The 19,982-nt window shown below is 40.2% G+C and overlaps 1 protein-coding gene across 4 annotated transcripts in view; it reads left to right on the plus strand.

Moving 5' to 3' along the window:
- The window catches only part of TAB2 (TGF-beta activated kinase 1 (MAP3K7) binding protein 2), a 47,437-nt gene that overhangs the window by 9,921 nt on the left and 17,534 nt on the right, over positions 1-19,982 (plus strand). For 3 of the 4 annotated variants that reach the window (XM_083496270.1, XM_083496273.1, XM_083496272.1), the window contains exon 2: positions 18,014-18,202. In XM_083496270.1, coding sequence (XP_083352396.1) covers positions 18,101-18,202 — 102 coding nt within the window. In that variant the 5' untranslated portion in view covers positions 18,014-18,100. Of the gene's footprint in view, positions 1-11,771; positions 11,897-18,013; positions 18,203-19,982 lie in introns of those variants that run through there. The other variant, XM_083496271.1, reaches the window with a different exon arrangement.

The raw sequence follows: 19,982 nt of genomic DNA on the forward strand, positions 1-19,982 counted from the left end.
TTAGTAGTTAAGAGTAAAACTTCTGTTTTGGAGCTGCAGGGCATGGCATCCTTTTAAAAAAGTCAGCGATAAAAGACAACATTCAAGTTCTAACTTCTACATTAACTGCTAATATGTATTTAACATTTCCAGATTGAAATGTGTATTTAACATTTCCAGATTCATATATCTATAAAGGAACATGCCTTTTTCTTATGCAGATCAGTTAAAATAGAATCAGTGGTGCTTCCTTTGAATTTAGTTTGTTTAATCTGTGAAATTGCAATCTTGTCTGTAATGCACACAGGCAGATCTAGTGGGGTTAAGGGAGAGGTGAATGTATACAGTACTGTTTAGGGCTACTGCCTTAGTTTAATGATACTAAGGCTACATAAATTTATACCATTTTAGTAAATTCTAAACATTTTGTTGTGTTTCTAGTGATCACCAAAGAAGAAGTTCTTTCCCATATCTCTTTTGTTGTTATTCAGACAAAGCTTTGCTTTCTTTGGATATCCACAATATGTGCATGTGCACTTGTAAGTTCAATTGGACTTCCTTCCATGTGAGTGGACTTCCATCCCCAACCTGTGGCCCTCCAGATGTTTTGGCCTACAACTCCCATGATCCCTAGCTAGCAGGACCAGTGGTCAGGGATGATGGGAATTATAGTCCAAAACATCTGGAGGGCCAAAGGTTGGGGGTGCCTGGCCTAGAACCATATTTGATGAGTGGGTTCTCATCTAGTCTAGCAGTGTGCTCTGTATTTTTTATTAACTTCCTGTTCTTCATTTGCATTCTAGAAATCTCAGGCCCACGCCTTCTTTTGCTCTATGGCAGACGTTGCCAGTTTCTTCTTCAGCTCTAGCCTGGCCACGGGTGGTTTTTTTATAAGTCAAAAACATAATGGAAACTAAAGGGTTGGGCTTTGATGTGGGATATCTAAGTAAAAATTCTCACTTGGTTGTGGGTGATCATGGCCTAAGACAGGATTCTTTTTCTTTAAAGCAGGGGTTGTTACAGTTGGTTTGTATACATGGTGCGCTGCAGTGCTCCTCCTTCAGCATTCTAAAGAATGGCGATCTTTGAGATCTGTTAGAGTATGGGGGAAAATTGTGGAGGGGTTCAGCTGTCTTAGTGCCCCCACTCCGCTCTGAGGAAAGACACTAGCATCTTTCATCAGAGTGTAACATTGGGATGACTGGCTGAGTTAGCCTTGGATAATTGTAAGGAAAAGCAACAACATTTGGGCATTTTAGTTCAAAAGCTGGTTAAAGGGGAATGAGACATGACAGAGGTTATAAAATTATGCATGATATGGATCAAATGATTAGGATAAGTCTGTCAATACTGATAAATCTATTGAACTTGAGCTGTAGAGGCAGTGTGTATCTTCGTACCGCTTGCAGGGGGAGCAGCAGGGGGGTATGGTTACTGTTTTCAAATTCTTCTTGTGGACTTTCTAGAGGCATGTGATTGGCCACTGTAGGCAAACTGTTGGGGCTAAGTGGACCTTTTCTTTGATCCAGCGCAGATACTCTTAAGAGTGTGTAGTTGTTCTCCTTTTTACTATAGAAATTTTTGTCTTGAAGCTATAGTTTTATTTTTGCCAGTTTCTGTGGAAAAGCCCACATCTGCATTTTTAAATTGGCCCTTTTAAAACCCACAATTTAGTATTTTTGCTGGGAAAGCATTAGGAAATTGGAATTGGTGAGATTTGGAATGTTAACCTTGTGTTTGAGATAGAATAATAGTTGAACATTCTTTACAGCTTATCTCCTCTAAAAATTACTTAGGGCTTTTCGCAAAGGTGACTGTCAATTTTCTTTCTGACATGGTGGTGTATATAATATGTATGCTTCAGCCTATAGTTCTGAGCGTACTTGTGGTTGATTTTTCTCCAGTTCCTCCTTTGCAGTGTAGCTTCTGAGCCATATCCCAAGCTTCCTCTTTAAGCCCTCCAACCCTTAGGAGACCCATTAGCTACCCTCACCTGGTTCAGGCAGCTATTCAAGGCCATTTCCAGGCTGTGGCTGCTGTCACATGCTGACACTTTTTAGGAGCCAGAGCTGAGAGCTGAGTGCAGGGTGGGGACCAAAGGTGGGCAAACTACCACAGAAGGAATATGACTTGTCTCCCGCCAGGGGTATTACCCCTCCCCTAACACCCCATACACCCCAAACTTCCAGCGTACACTCAGTATATCATCATTTTTCAGACATTTGGCCTTTGTTTGTAACTTCAGATTTTCCCCTGGAAATGATGTATTTTAAAATGTTGACTGTAACTTTTCACAGGTGTTTAATCAGAAATGACCATGTATAACCATGTGCAAAATAGGCAGTTATAAATTTAAGAAATATATTTCAATAGCACTCCTACCCTGAGCTAGGGAAGTTTTTAATATTTGATGTTGTATTGTGTTTTAATTTGTTGGAAGCCACCCAGAGTGGCTAGGGGAACCCAGTCAGATGGGTGGCTTATTATTATTATTATTCCCAAAAATTTTCTTGACTGCGGTTGTTTTCTGCATGTTACATGATTTAGAACTTTGGGGTCTCAACTGACCATTAGTCCAGGAGTTGCAGAATGTTCAAAATTGCTTTCTAAAGAAAGTATTGGCCCTCCCTGCTGGTATTCCTATTGCGTATATCCATGCAGAAGTGGGTTGGCCTTCTGATCAGGCAAAAAAGCCAGTTCACTTCTTAAATTTTCAGAAGAGAATGCTAACTATGCCATCTTCACACTTGGTTTCTATAGTTTATGGCTCACCCCCTTAAATTCTGCTTTACACCTACAATCCAGTGACATATATCAATCTCTGTTGAATTTCCTTGCGTATGAGAGAGCTTTGACTGATGTGTTAACTATCCATTCTTTGAGATTTTTTAGACTGTATCCATGTTTCAAGGTAGACCATGCAAAAGCTATCTATTTGGAGTTAAAATAAAAAAAATTCCTTCCAGTAGCACCTTAAAGACCAACTAAGTTAGTTCTTGGTATGAGCTTTCGTGTGCATGCACACTTCTTCAGATACCAGGTATCTGAAGAAGTGTGCATGCACACGAAAGCTCATACCAAGAACTAACTTAGTTGGTCTTTAAGGTGCTACTGGAAGGAATTTTTTTTATTTTGACTATGGCAGACCAACACGGCTACCTATCTACTATTTGGAGTTAATTACTCTGGCTCCCCATAAAATTGCTTTTATGGAATTAAGACTTGGTGTTTTACGCTCTGCCTTTTTGGATGGCAGCTATAAGAAATTCTCCTTGGAACAGCATTTATGTGCGAGGTGTAAAACAGCATTGAGGACGTTGTTCACCATTTAACTCAGTGCCCTCTATATAAGATCCTGATGAAGAATACTTACTGTGAGTTTACTCACAGAAATAATTTTGTACACCAAGTGAGTTTGTGTGCTTTTTGCTGTTAGAGAAAGTTTAAATTGCGTTAACTTGTGTCTGTCTGTATTTGTGCTAGCTGCTAGGAAATTGAAGAGTCATATTTGTGGCTCATCTTTGAGTGTTTGTTATCCTTGCTGTGGTTTATAGCTAAACAAATAAAATCGCTACTACTTCTACTTTGATAGTTGAAGCTTGGGGTTCATGAAAGGATTGGAAAAACTTATATTAAACCAAGCCTTTAAATTGTTGAAAGTTTCTTAACTTGGGTGGTGTTCAACTAAATTTTACTCAGAGTAGACCCACTTGAAATTGGTAGCCCATTAGGTCTTCTCTGAGTAAAACATCGTTGAATACCACTCCCTGTCATTACTGTTATGTTATATACACACTTATGTTATATACACACATACGGTATATACTGTTACGTTATATACACACTTTCAGTTGCACACCAATTACTTTTTCATATGGGGGCAGATAGCTTCAGCAACTGGCAGCAGTTGCGGGTACAGGTAGGGTGCAGAAAACTGATAAGTAGTTTCCCTTGTCCTGATGCATTTTGCAAAGAAGATTATTTCCCTGCATTTCTGTTGGTGTATCATCATTATCTCAGAAGATATTCTGTTTCTGTATTCAAGCCGAAGGTACTGCTGAAAAGCTTGGGAGTAGTGCATGTTTACGTGTCTACATTATTAAGCCTTTTAAACCACACCACAGGCTAAGCATTTATATAGACATAATGTTGTTGTGTCTCCAAGTCATAGTTTGAAGCATTAGGAGCTCAGTTCCATGGTTTGCCATTAAAGGTGATCTAGGCAAACTTTGGTTTGCACAACTCATAGTTTGACGAGTTTGGTTCTAATAGCAAACAATGGCTTGCTGAGAGAGAAAAACAGAAGGGTAGGAAGGGTGGCTGGAATATACAAATTGCAAGGTTTGTTCATGTAATGTCCAATGAAGTCTCAATGTGGATGGAAAATAGAGCTAGAAGCCTGATGGTCACTTTTGCTGGCTTGTGTCATTTTCCATTTTGTGCAAGAAGACTTTCATATCGATTGTGATACTGTTCTTTCTCAAAGTTTAAGGAGCCAGCATTTCATTGTGATAGACTAGGAGTTGTGAGCAAGGTAATATTTTGTTCAGATTGCGAAGCATAATCATTGTCAGCAGAGAGCTTCCTTGCACACTTTCCTCACATTTAGTCGCCTGGTTTGCATATGACATTAATTAAACCATGGCTTAATGTTATGTGTGAATCCAGCCCAGGAGTTTAACTATGGTTAAAGGTTGCTCAGTAACCAAGGTTTGTAGTTGGTTTATATATCTTTGTTAATGTTGACCATATCTTAGTGTTACCTTTGAATCTAGACTATGGTTAAGAAGCCATCACCACCCAAAAATATAGAGGTGCAAATGAAGATCAGTAGAAAATTCAAACCACCCACAAAGTTCTGCTGCTTTTGCAAGTAGTTCTAACTATTCTATGATGTAATAAACAAAGGTTTAATTATCATCTGCCAGATGCCTCAGATTTAACTATGGCTTGTTAACCATGGTTAATGTTAACCACATTTATCATTAGCCGTGGTTTAATGTTAATGTATAAACCAGGGGAAATGCAGAAGAGTTGTAGTGCATGGTATTAGTAGTGTTCATCACTTGGAAATACATATATCCTATTTTATATTTAGCAGTAATGTTTTAATTTTGCATTTAAATCAGAAACCAAGTAAATACCTAATTTAGGAGTTGTTTCCCTCAGCAGATAGCAAAATAACCTCAGTTTTGTGCTGTAATTTATGACTAGACATGGAATAATACTTACTGTGTTGAAGTGACTGTGAAGCCTGGTGCAAAGTGAGTGAATGGCCCTGTCACTTTTTCTGAAGAATGGGATTATTCTTTTAGATCACGTTGGATTTTGAGGGTTGTTAGAAATGGTGAGAGATATCCTTACTGCTTCTGACCACACCAAAGCTGAGACAAAGTGCAGATAGAACCATAACCTCCCCTTGAATCTTTTAGAATGTGTCAAATGATTTGGGCCACAATGTGCTGTAAAGCACCTTGGAAGCACCTTGCTTCTACTTCCAAGTGTCTGTAAAGCCAGGCCTAACGTGAAAGTCTGAGCACCATCTCTTCTTCTGTGTGTGTCCAAGGACTGGAACTGGGAAGGGGGTTGAGAGCACCACAGTTACTGTTTTTAAATCACTTCCTTTGGGGGGGGGACCTTTGAAATTGTTACCCCAAAGCATGTTTTTTTTAATGTAATGGGCTTCTTCTTTAGCCTTGGATTCCTCTTGGAGTGCCATGAGTAGGCATTTGGACCATACACACAAGTTGTAGCAGCTTGGTGGCAACTGTCAAAAGTGCACCCACCAAATGGGGATTGGGAAAACTGGGCTCTCTTACGGGGTCCTTGAGGACAGGAGACCTGTGCATACCATGGGCTAGATGAAGTCCATTTGGACTTAACTGGAGAGTTTCAGAAAACTAAATGTTTTTATCTGGTTTTGCAACCATGTTTTCCTTTGTGTGTGTCTGTGTGTGTCATGAATGCTTAAAACAAACCTTTATAAAAGCTTATCTGGGTCCCCACAAGCCTCTTGTCCAGACTCTGTTTTCTGTGCCTTTTAGCCCCTACTGCTTTTACATTGTTTTGTTTTCTTCAACAGCCATGAACATTGGTGCCACAGAGTGATAAAAAAGTTAAGCTGTGTTTATCATGATTGTAAAAATAGTACATCTGCATCAAGAACTATGTTTTGTTTTTCATGCACTTGGTTTTGTTCCATTTGTTTTGTTTTCTACCTCATTTTCTACTTTTATAAATAAAGTTTTTGAAAATAAAAATGAACAATGTTTTGCTACAATGATGACTGTTGAAATTGTTTGGCAGACTGGTGTTCAGTAGCATGCACAGTTTCCTGATGACCTATGTAAGTTGCACATCTTGGCACTTCTTCTGGATTCGCAATTACCATTTGGAATATGTCTTTTCTTCTTGCCAGATACAATTCATGCCATTGCCAGAAGCGTTTACCAAATCATGCAAGAAAGATGTAGTTAACAGTTTAACAGACCTTTAGATGTAGAAAGATCTTGTGGACGGTTTGCAGATGTGTTCATTGTACACTTTGTCAGATTATTAGAATTCGGTTTATACAGTATATGATTGTTTTGGGAGTAGGTTAATGTTGGAAGCTGGCTTTTAGATTTATATGTAGATACATAGTTATACAGAAGAAACAACGATACTTGATTTATTTCATCACATCACAATCAGGCATGACTCAAAATCAGAATCCAGTGCAGAATTTTGCAGGTAGAGGCTGGCTCAAGTCTCAGGGTCATCTATTAAGTTCAGTGAGACAAAGTACACAAGTTTCAACATGAGCTGAGAGGCAGCAAACCCTGATATCATCAGGGCAGATGGGTAGATTAACCCATTTCCTAGTTGTGTCACTGAGTATTTGCCTAACATCACTATAACACAGAATTTGGTGCAGGGACCTCATCAGATGTTCTCTATTGCCGCCATGGGAGGGAGGGCCCGTAAGGTCGATATATATTCACATTGGTGAAACATGAAAACTGCCCACATTACAAGGTAGAGAATGATGGCTTTGCTTGCTGGGAAATGGGCGTATATTCTCTTTCCTGGTCTCCTCTCAAGGAACATATAGAAACATATGGTGCAACAGCCAAGTGCAGTCTTAATTCAAAACTTTGCCAGTGAAAATCAAAATGCACAAATCTGTGGTAGCTACGTTTTAGAGAGAGTAAATTATTGAAGCTCCATTATAGTTCTTTCTGCTTGTAAAATGGTACTCTGGAACTATGGTTATAGTGTTTTCAAGTGGAAAGTTACATTTGTACAGAAGGAATGATTGGATGAAATCATGTTAGTGCAAAGTTAGCATTTAACATTTTACATGCAAGTGAGCTTCCTGCTTGAAATCTTTAGTGCCTGTCAATTTGAAGTTAGAGGTGTTTTGTGTGCAGATCTTAAGCTTGTTCATTTACTAGTTTTCTTCTAGATGAGCCAGTGTAGACTCTCGAAGCTTTGTCGGATAAAGAAAACCACAGTATTTCAAATGTTTGAAATAATTTCTTTCCACACCAGGAATTAACTATACCACCTCATTTAATGTAACCAACTGTTCATTTTCAACATGGTGGTGACTTATTTTATGGAAAGAATAGCAATTTTCATTCCTTATTGGAAAGAGATTTACTTTAAAAGGGAAAGAGGATAGGAAATGAAATTTTTAAGTCTACCTCAACATTGTGTAGCTTGGAATGTTGTTGCCAGAAACAGTGTGGATTACTTGCCCAATGTAGATTACTTTTATGGCTCTCTACAGAAATATTTATTTCCCCCTTCCCTTCCTAGTGGAAGCAGTGTTCTGTGGAATTCAAAAACTCACAAACTGCTTTGTGAATTTTGGTTGTTTCTAATAAAACTTCTGTTTTACTGTTACTGATTGAAATTTATTTTTCTATCCAATTACAACTGTTTCTGCATTTACTGCTATGAGTGTTTAATAATCAATGGGGTGTAATTCTGTTTCAAAATGTCGTTTTCATATTCATATCACTCAAGCTTGTAAAAAATTCCTCAATATGGTTTACAATTAAAAAGATAATGCAGAATTGCATATTAGATAATAGTGATTCCAGTCTGTTGCTGTTTTTGGATGGGATTTTGTCACATACTGGCAGATTCAGGTTGTGCAGTTAACTTGACTTGGAGCTCCTGCATCCACTTCCACAGAAGACTGGACTTTTTATAATAAGGAAAGAGATGTGGAACTTCATTGGAAAGTGTGTGATAAGACTTGCTTTGATGCAATGGAGTTTGTCCCTCAGACAGATTAGGATACGTACTCATTAAATAGCAAATATCATCTAACTTCTCTGCAAACAAATCAGGATGAATGCTTACTAAACAAGTTGTCTGGAAGCAACCTATGTCAAAGAACATGGTTGGACAGTTACAGGCTGAACACATTAGTGGATGTTATACAGAAAAAAGTTTCTGATAGTTTCTCCCTGGCTATAATCTTCTTGGTATATCCTTCTACATTTTTAAGTAATTTCGTTGTCCCCGAAGGGGGCAATGACAATAAAGATATTATTATTATTATTATTATTATTATTATTATTATTATTACTACTATTATTGCTATTATTGCTATTATTACTATTATTACTATTATTACTATTATTACTATTATTATTATTAGATAGACTTCCTGCTGAGTGGATTAAAAGAGTACTTCATTTTAATGAATCTGGTAAAATAGGCACACATATTTTCATTTGGATATTACAAAAATTTCCTGATCTTGTCACAAGACTACAGTTTCCAATAGTCAGTAATTGCAACCTACTACAGTGGTACCTTGGGTTACATACGCTTCAGGTTACATACGCTTCAGGTTACAGACTCCGTTAACCCAGAAATAGTGCTTCAGGTTAAGAACTTTGCTTCAGGTTGAGAACAGAAATCGTGCTCCGGTGGCAGCGGGAGGCCCCATTAGCTAAAGTGGTGCTTCAGGTTAAGAACAGTTTCAGCTTAAGTACAGAGCTCCGGAACGAGTTAAGTACTTAACCCGAGGTACCACTGTATCATTTAATTACAAGAGCTGTGATGTTTCACTATATTAAATTATTCCAAAACACTAATGCCAAATAGACCTCTCCTCATTACCTGAATAAACCTATGGAGCAGTGAATTGATCCTGGCTATTAGTGCACTTTCTCCCAGACAGTGGTATAGCAAGAGCAAGGATAAACAAGGGTGATGTGCTGCCACTTTTTAAAAGCAGTTAATGATATCATCTCCTGGGTGTTTTTTGCCATTTCTCAGCACGAGAAACCAACAACAAACCAGGCCGAGGCAGATTATATTAACTACTACTTTTGTTTTGAAAAGTCAAAAATCCTTTTATTATGACCAACCAAAATGCCACAAAATAAAAACTTTTGAATCCTCCAGGATGAATGTCAAACAAAGGGGGTAGGGAGAGAATGCACCTGACAAAAATTCCCTTTTGTTGTATAATTTTAGAAGTGGTCATGGCTATTGAAGGGTTGCAGTGCAAAGCACCAACACTTCAAACTCTAGCACTTTAACAGTGGTCCCAGACACCCTCTTCAATCAAGGCCTCTTTGCTTTTTGGGAAAAGGCAGTGGCCAAATGCGTAAGGGGTGCTAATATAGAAAGTGCAATTTTGACCATTAAAATGACAATTGCTATAGAATGGAACAACTACACTTAAAATTTAGTGTGGTAAGAAGTGTGTTTTTTAAACCAATGCAAGAAGAAAGCTTCTTTTGATCCTTCCTTTCAGGTTCAGAGCTGACAACCCTTTCTCATGCCCTTAGATAGTATCTCCCCTAGTGTGCTTTTTGGATGTCACAGCTGATACTGAATGCAGTGTTACTTCCTCTGTCAGAGGTGGGTTCTTAGAATCATGTTGACAAAAATGTTCTCCAGCCATTGGCTTTTCAGACTTAAAGTTACAACTCAGGGTGCTGATTTTGGTGTGCAAAGCATTAAGTAGCTTGGGCACTGTGTGCCTACAATAACTCTCTCTTCCTTATTTGCTGCTTTAATTTCCAAGATCAGCAGCATGTATGCTTTTGACCTATACCATCTCTGCCAAGTTCATAGGACAAAGAAGTGGAAAGACATTCTTGGTGGTTGCCCCAAAATGTAGGATATGTTCCCATTGGTGACATGCCTAAAACCAAAGCCAGGCATCTTCCCAAAGCAATTCAGGACCTTTGGGTAAAAAGCAAACAAACAACCTAGTGAGTTTTAAAGGATATTTTTTAAAATTGTGAGTAAAGAGAGGATGTGATTTTTCTTTCAAACTATTTAAACCCTTGTGGCTTCTTATATTGGAACACGTGCATTCTGTATTTCTGCTTGTTGAGAAGCCAAAGAAGGTGTAACTTGATCTTTGAGCCACGTTTGGTAAATACTAGTTTTGTGAATACATTAAATTCTACTGTTAACAGAAAAACACTATACCAGATATGTAGTTTATTTTCCCCTCTTCATTTCAAATTGTTAGGCGGGATTAATGACCCGTAAACTCGTTTTCACTGTGATCTGATAATGTTTGTTGATCTTAACTTGCTCTTCTTGTTGAAATGTTTCAATAAAATGGTTTCTCACAAAATCTTCTGTAGAATATAAGTATTCAAAATATTTCCTACTACTCGCTGCTACTTAGCATGACTGTTACTGCCTAATCCATGGGTAGACAAACTAAGGCCCAGGGGCCGGATCCGGCCCAATCGCCTTCTAAATCTGGCCCACAGACCGTCCAGGAATCAGTGTGTTTTTACATGAGTAGAAAGTGTCCTTTTATTTAAAATGCATCTCTGGGTTATTTGTGGGGACTGCCTGGCGTTTTTACATGAGTAGAATGTGTGCTTTTATTTAAAATACATCTCTGGGTTATTTGTGGGGCATAGGAATTTGTTCATTTCCCCCCCCAATATATAGTCCGCCCCCCCCACGGTCTGAGGGACAGTGGACTGGCCCCCTGCTGAAAAAGCTTGCTGACCCCTGGCCTAATATAAGGGAGCATTTCATTTGAATATAAAGCCCACCCAAATTCCCAAATGATCTTGAAAAATTGTCTTGTGAATTTCTTCTCACTGTACTAGCTTGGTGGATTTGGGTGACACCCCTGCCTTATCACATTTCCTCCATCAAAGGTTTTTTGATATATACTACCTCTTCTAAAAAGAATCGGGAGTTACAAGAGACTAGTGTACTAGAAGGCTAATGCATTCACAGATAATTTTTTTTTCAACCTTTTAACAGTAGACACTGTGGGAAGTGAGTAAGTAGCAAAGGTACAATGAGGAGAGGTGTTAAATCTTTTTACCACCTCCACCTTGTGATTCCACTAAATACCCTGACACTGCTATTAGCCCTGGAAGGAAGTTTATTTCATACCAATGGAAGCGTCTTTCCCAACCAAGACTAATATCCTTTAAAGGGGACACTTGGAGGGACTATAATGTGGGGGAAAGGATTGCACATAGCTAATCTTCTCGCATCCCCTTGTGGCTACTGTTGCCAAAGGAGCAACATTTCACCTCACACATTTCAACATCACAACTGTTTTGGCTCTGCATGTTGGAAGAAACAGTGCAGATGATCTGTATTTGAAGATAGGACTGTTCTCTTGTTGTTCCCTCAAGTATGTTTGCTTGGGGTCTCATAAGTCTGAGTGATATTCCCATGGTTTTAGCATCTCCAGTGTAGGAAGAGGTGGTATGCCTTCCTATCTGAGGGCCACATGGACAAATGTTTTAGATCTGTGAGTAAATACTGTGATATTGTTTCTTTCTGCAGCCTATGCAGACAATGGGTAGTCCTCCAGCATGCATCCAGGTTGGAAGAAACTGCAGCCCACTTGGCAGGGCTGTAGGCTGTTTCTGTGACTTGCTGTGTGAGAGAAGCATAAGCAGTTTCTGCTGTAAGTTTCTTGTTTTTCACCTGCAGCATTTCAGAGTAAGCAATATCTAAGTAACTTCACAAATATTGAAGTGTCCAGGCTTTTTAAAATGTATTTGCGAATACATGTGCAAATAGAGTAGCTCAAGAAAAAGCACACTGCAGCTGAAAGCAACATACAATGTGAAACAATAATGAAATTTGGAACACTGCTTTTTCTATAGTATAGAAAAAAGATACTGCTCCTGAAAAAGAGATGTGTTAAAAAGTGTTGGATTGTTGGACAGTAGGGATATGATTAGGTGTCCATGCTGCTGACATTGACCATGGAGCTGGTCCTTCCTGCCTCTTAAGTGTGTATGACTCTTCTCACTACTCTGCCACCTCCTGGTTCAGAAGGAGTGGTGCAATTTGTCTGAGTTATGCTGTACAGTGATACCTCGGTTTACGAACATTCTGGAAGTCCGTTCTTAAACCAAAACTGTTCTTAAAGCAAGGCACGCTTTTCCTAATGAGGTCTCCCACCGCTGGTGCCCTTCCACCGTTCGGATTCCGTTCTTAGACCGAGGTAAAATTCTCAAACTGGGACACTATTTCCGGTTTTGCAGAGTTTGTAAACCGAATTGTTCTTAACCGGACTGTTCTTAAACCGAGGTACCACTGTATTTGAGGTTGCTTGGAGTACCCTCTAAGAACAGCCCGGCTACAAGTTCCCCATTCATTCCAGATTTAGGTGAAAGGCTGGACTTAGTCTCTGTTGGGCTGTGTTTTGGAATCACACCAATAGACCTTGGAAGTACAGTACAGTACAACAAACATGTGCTCCAGTCCTCCTCCTGAAATTAGAGATGGGGAAAGGAATTGTTCCTAACCTTGTGTCACGCCTTAGAAGCACTCACCACCTCTGAAGCTCAGTGTGATGACATTCAATGGTTCCTGATAACCAAAGTTTGGCTTGTTACCAAGGCTAGCAAAATAAAAATCAGATCCTTGGCTACAATCGGTGTAGGATTTATCTTTCTTCTTTTATTTAGTATAATATAGTACTATACAGTACGATCACATATTGCATGCAGTTAACCTGCGCAATTTCAACAATGCACAGTTGAAAGCTGTCATTGCATGCAAGGCAGAGGACGAGGTTTTCCTTGCTTACCAGGCTCAGGGATGCTGTTGTAAGATCTTGCAGGAACTCAGACAGCCCCATGAAATCTTGTTAGAGCAGTAGTCACCAACCTTTGGCCCAGGGGTCAGATAAGGCCCGAGGGACTCGTTTATCCAGCCCGTGGCGACTGCCGCCCGCTCTTACCAGTGCGGTGCGGTGCAGCGTGGGGACCCATTTCCAGGTCGGAGGAGCACCGGAAATAGCTTGCGCATGCACACGGGCCTCCTCCAATCTGGATGTGTACCGGAAATAGCGTGTGTGTGCGCGCGTACGGGCGCGCGCTCCCTCGCCCTTCAGCCCGCCACGTAGTCGTTGCTGGAGACACTGGCCCGAGGCAAGGAAAGCTTGGAGACCCCTGTGTTAGGAGCATTCCAGAGCCGAAGGTGAGGATGGTCATGTGGGGGCAGTTCCAAGGTACATTCATTGGGTACATACATTTTTGTTTATATGCACCATCCCTGGAACATAAGCCCAATGCAAGATGTGATCATACTGTACTTTTTAATTCTGGTTCTCATTTATGAAAAATTGCATAGGCGATGTTGAAAATAAAATTGAACACTGCATCTTTTAAGACGCTTGTACCTTTGTATAGGAGGGGAGTTGGGCAAACTATCACAATCTTAATAATCCTGAATGAATAGTAAAACACTGAAGATTATGATGTGAGTCGTATAGCCCCAAGTAGGACATGTGAAAAGAAACAGAAGTAGGCGTTGTGGGAATATCTTACTGGCCTAAACTTGCATACTGAATATTCTGAAATGGTGAAAATCTAATTTGCAGGAAGCTTGGGTAGGTCACAGTATTGTTTGACTAAATTCTGAAAGGACATGTAGAATAAGAACAAAAAACAAACACACAATTCATTCTCATATTTTCCACCAACTTCTGGATGCTGCTTCAAGCAGCAGTGTTTGCAGTTTGAGGCCTAGAAGTGGTTGAGCACTGTAAAAAGCTGTATAATATATACCAAGTGAACAAATACAAATTGTTCATACAGTTTTATTTCTAATTTGTCATTTAATTAGTTGGCTGTATTTTCAAACTTCTTTCTCCAAAAGTGGCAGGTTAAGAAAGTTAATATAAGGATTCATACCAGCAAATGCAGAAATAAGACATTAGTTCCTCTCTTCTTAACATGCAGTTTTTTCCTTCTTCCCCATCCCCTTCAATACTGTTTCCTAACCGAAAGATTATTCAGAAAACTAAAAAACAAAGCAGGGAATAAGGGGCACACACATTAGCTTACTCATCAGCAAGCCATTGTTATAAATTAGCCTAGCGCGTTTTGCTACTGGCACAGGCCCAATTGTGACTATGTGAAGATTTCTAGGTGCCAAGTTGGCGACCACAATTAAAAAACCTCTGCCTTAGTCCGTAGTTAAACCAGTTCCATTCCCACTGTGTGTGTTTCTCCTTCTTGCATACTGGGACAAGTGAATTGTTGCAAGAGCAAGATACAGTCAAGCAATGTAGTTCATATCGTAGAATTGTAGCCTTGGAAGGTACCCTGAAGATCATGTAGTCCAACCCCTGACGAATAAACATTCCGTGTAGTGACCGTAACCTACATTTAAGGTACCTAATGGCACATACCCATTAGCTCTTTAGAAACCATGTTGTTGTTGTTGTACCCTACCTAAAGGTAGCTTACAGATAAAAATAAGGACTGTTAAAAACACAGAGAGAAACAATTTAAGCCTTCTGGTTCTGAAAGTACTGATGCCAAGCTTACATTGCCCTCAGGTGTATCCTTCCTGTTACTGTTCCTTTGCCAATAAGAAATTATATCCCTTGATTGGATGGTGAGTGGAATTAACATTTCCCCCACTTCAGATAAAAGTCATTAGTGCACACACATGTTGATAGGGACAGGCTAGTTTTGGAGTTTTGCCATCACTTCAATGCTCCCAGATGATGTACCTGCTCCTCCCCCTCTAGAACAGGTTGTCATAGGGTCTGCTGTCCCCACTACCTTCATCTTGTTTGGATTAAGCTTCAGTTTGTTGGCCCATGTCCAGCCTTTCACTGATTTCAAATACAAGAGTTTCACAGGTTACTTGAAGTGAGATTTAAAAGCTGCTGGGGGCAGGGAGAATAGGTTGTGATGATCTCCCCTGCAGGACCTCAGAAGTCAACTCTCATGTGGACAAATGGAAATGTGTAATACTATCTTCAGAGACCTGTCCTCCAGGATAGATTAGAAGCTTGAGATGCACTCCAGGTACTCATAATGAGAAAATTAATTGCTCAGTGGCACTGAAAGTAGATGCAATTAAGTGCTATGGAAATTTGTGGAAGTACTTATTTCCCCATTGGCAAGACGAGTTTCACTCAGTTTTACAGTTCTAGAAATTTACTCAGTGGGTTTCCATTGGCATCCCGTCTCTGATTGGAGAAGGGGTCTGGCTACTACAACACAGACGCCTCCCAAGTTCAAGGACTTGGGGACATAAACGGTAGCTTCTTTGTTTTCACTGGCTTTTGCATAAGCAGTGTGGCACTACCTGTACTTTCTAGAAAAGCCTATCATGAAGACTGAGAAAACGCCTCTCTTCCTGAATTCTCAGCACCTGCAAAATTAAGGAAGGGGTGGTTTCTTTCTCTTCTCTTTGGCTTCAGGAGTCAGTGTGACTACAAATACTTGCTGGCTATTAATCCCTGCTCAGTCTTCATCTCTATGATTTGTCCAGTCACAGAATGTGACTGCTGCCTTTTCTTGGTTTGACCCATTTAACGAAGTTATATAAGTTCTCAAACATTTCTTATTTCTAAAAGACTTTTTTTGCTTAGATTTCAGTTTATTTTAATATTTTTGTTTCAGTTTAGTTGAGTTTCATTTTTGTCCAGCTACACTTCTTTTACAATTTAAGAATTAAAGCATAAAAGTTGCAAAGTGTAATTCCATGTTGCATGGCATTTGAATATCAGATAGTTCCTAACCTTCTTCAAGGAAATAGGGTAATTCTGGATTATATCATGAAATGGCTATAATATTAATGCTTTTGTCTTTTAAGATTGCAAAATAGTCTACATAGTTTTTTTCTAATTCCTTTGCAGGGTGTGGGTGGGTTGGTGGGCGTAGAATAGGATAGTTTTGCCTAAGGCATTATTATATATTAAAGGGGGAATGCGTGCTTATATTCTTAGAGGTAAGAAGTCAGAACTGCTGATGAGGAAAACAGTGCTTTCTCAGTCCTTGCCTAGTCACTTAGTTGATATTTATTTTATGTTGTATATTGTAGGTCACAGGTCTAACATGCATTGTCATATCTATAAAAATGTAATTGTGTTTCAGTTGTTGCTAAAGTGGAAGGTGTAAGTTCTGTCTTCCTAAATGTGGAGATGTGTCCTGAATTTGTGCTGCTCAAGGCTATCCATTCCCCAGTAAGCCATTCAATTGGCCTTTGCTAAGATCATTGGAAAAGATATGCGGAGTAAATTTACGGACTATTTGAAAAGTAACTGTGAAGAACAGACAACGTTTGTACGGTTGCAAGAAGTTTTGTGAGGAGTATTATTAGAAGTATTGTAAAAATGGACAAGGCTGAGGATGATTTGTTAAGAGATGTAAAGGCAATATAATGTTAAGATATGCATAAGAAGTGGTTAAAATGGTGGATCATCAGAGGTGCTGATGGAAGTCTAAAAAGATTGTATAAGTGATAGGTTTTGTGGTACATTTTATAATTTATATGTTAAAATTAATAAAAAAAATTATAAAAAAGGAAAAGATATTCAGAAACTACTTGGGATAATAAAATTGCTCCTAGGTAAAGAAAGAATACTATAAAATTCATTGTCAGTAGAAACCATATGCATAGGATGGGGTAGCTAGCTTGGAACAGTGATATGACAGCTGGAAGTAATTTTGTTGTCAATTAGAGGATAATATATGGTACAGAATGTGTGGTACACAGAGTTTTAGTGCTTTGGTTGTATGTCTGCCCCACACAGAGAAATGTGTAAAACAATATGCAGATATGCTTTCTTAATTTTACCCTGAAACTTCATTGTGGTGAGTTTTTGGTTCATAGCAGAGCCGTCCCACAATGTATTAATTGGCAGAAGTGTTGACTTGTTTCAAATTGAACTTAGATGCACATTGGGCTTATTCAATGGACTCTTGGAAGCACTTAAACAATTTCTTCTCAGATACTGCAATGCTGCTGGAATGCTCAGTAGGACATCCAAGGATATGAATCTATGTTGGGCCTATTATATGGCTACTGCAATTGCAATAATCATGACAGCTATCTTTAAAACTATCTCAATCACGGAAATCATAACTAAATGTATAGGCTATACTGGCTTATAGAAGAACCATGTTGACCCATGGTCAACCCTCCAGGGGCCCTTTATCAAGGTAGATTTAGCTGAAGTGTGAAGGTATGGCCATTTTTTTCCCCAAAAGGACTATTTATTTATTTATGGGGGACACAAAACCTCTTGGTACTATAGTGGGGTATCTATAGGATCAGTCAGCTTTTTAATTTATTTCAAGAATTAATGGCAAATTTGGCAGGCACAGAAAACCTTGCATCATTGCAGTACAGCATGGGACCCATAACAGTGGGCATTTAAACGAAAAAAACAACAACATTAAAAAGTCATTAAAAAAATAAATTACAGAGTTTTTAGCTTCTTTTTTGAAGGGGGACAAAAAGCCTCTTTAGGGGATGGATACAGATGACTACCCCTGCTTTATACTGTTGTTGTGAATATGCAATTCTTGGTAGGCTTTAAGCCTGTAAACAGTTCCTATTAAAATTTGTCCTAAAGCACACCCCCTGAAAATGGGCTTATACACTTTGTAGAGTGAAGAGAGATATCTTTAGAGGCTGTGATGAAGGGAGTATTAAGCAATATGTTTTAAAAGAAAATGTCACTAATCTTGTATTTTTAAAAAATGTATTTGAAAGCATGTGATGAATTTATTGTAGCTGACTTTTTAAATCTTGTCTTCCACAGGATGCTGAGGCAGAAGAGATGATTGTTCATTTGCACTAAGGCTTGGAACTGCCTATTGAACAAAAGTCCTGACCAGGCAACATACGAATGGCCCAAGGAAGCCAACAAATAAATTTTCAGGTTTTACATGACCTGCGCCAAAAATTTCCTGAGGTACCTGAAGTTGTTGTGTCCAGATGCATGTTACAGGTCAGTGCTATGTTGTTTCTGTTTACGTAGGCACTTTAGTGCTGATAATTAAAAGTACTTACAAAGTCTTTCCCCACTAACCTACTTAAGTGTAGATTTCCTCTAGTTCAGTGTTTCCCAACCGGTGTTCCGCGGCACACTAGTGTGCCGCGAGATGTTGCCTGGTGTGCCGCGAGATGTTGCCTGGAGGGAGGCGGGCGAGTCCAAAAAAGGTTGGGAAACACTGACTTAAGTTTCTCTTTCAAAAAGGAAACATGGGTTAAAGCGGCGCCGCTGCCTCCCACTCACTTTCCTGCTCTGGCTTCCCTAACAGTTTTCCGAGTTGCGTCACTGGATCCAGCCCCCTTTTCCACAGGTGACACGGGGCTGGAGGGAGGGAAAGAGGGCTTTACGTCGCGCACAAAGGCAGCCTCCTAGAAGCGCTCTGGGCCGGCGCCGTTTCGCCGAAGGCGCCGGAGGACCCCCACCCTCAGCTCCTTCAGAAAGGAAGCCCCGCCCCTCGGCTCCCTACGCTGCCAGGCAGCTCAGCTGACTGACGAGGACATTCTGCGGCGGCGGCCGACGCACAACCACCGCAGTTGCTGGCAGCGTCCGCAGCGCAATAAGTAACAGCGCCTGGTGCTGCCAACTCTTTCTCTCTCTCTCCCGCCCCAAGCTCTCGTGCGCCCCGCGTCAACATCGCCGCGCGCAGCTTCCCGAGCTTGAGGCCAGCCGCTGCACGCATGCGCCGGCTCGTCATCGGCTCCGGTTGTTGCCTTTCTCCGCCGAGGTCGGTGGACCCCGAGCCTAGGCTTCCTTCCCGCACCCCGCTTTCCGAAGACCGCACACCAGTTGGGCCAGTACATATTCCCCTCCCGTGACTGGAGCGGAATAGCCCTTTCTCTTCTTCCCCAACCCTTGTCGTTGGAGGAGTCCCTCAGTCCCTCGCTTTGCTGCCTCCTCCCCCCCCCACCCCCAAAGCTTGGAGGTTCCCCGGCAAGGGGGAGGGAAAAAAATTGAAACTTACACTTTCGTGTGTCCCTCCCGGCGTGACGCTGCGCGCTGACGTCACGGGTCTGTAATGGTGGTGTGCCTCGAGAATTTTTTCATCAAACAAGTGTGCCTTTGCCCAAAAAAGGTTGGGAAACACTGCTCTAGTTAGACCCTTCCCCCATCCCAGGTTTTTTGCTATTTTTTCTTTTCTTTTGATTTGCTTTTAGATATTGCAGTTTTTCCCTTTCCATGTTGCCTAACCTTTTGAATCTTAAGTTGTCATATCCTCAGTTTAAGGTTTAAAGCATATTACTTGTATAAGGATTTCGTATAAAGCTGTTATCACTTCCATCACTTGATTGTATTGTACTTGCAGTGTCCTAATCTGCCAGGGAGATGGGGATTTTAAGAGGCATTTCAAATTAGCTCTCATTCCTTATAGCTGCCACTTGGTTGGATAATATATGGTGGTATTCAACTAAATTTTACTCGAGCTAGACACATCAAAATTAAAGAACAAGACTAAGTTAGGTCCATTAATTTCAATGGATCTACTCTGAGTAAAACATCATTGTGCACACATCATTTGTGCACACATGAGGCTTTTGAAGTGGCTTAGTGAGGCTGCCTTTGGGTAAAGCAGTGGGATGCAGCAATAGTCATATTCCCACTGCCCACACCACAACAGGAACAATGGGTAGGTGCCTTAAACATTTGTGCACAAATTTCAAATTTTATTACATGGATTCATTTCTATATCATCTAGTCCTAGAGTCTTGAAAAGACTACGGCAGTGGGCAACCCTTAT

This window comes from Podarcis liolepis (assembly GCF_965112155.1).
Source record: "Podarcis liolepis genome assembly, chromosome: 3".
Taxonomy (NCBI): domain Eukaryota; kingdom Metazoa; phylum Chordata; class Lepidosauria; order Squamata; family Lacertidae; genus Podarcis; species Podarcis liolepis.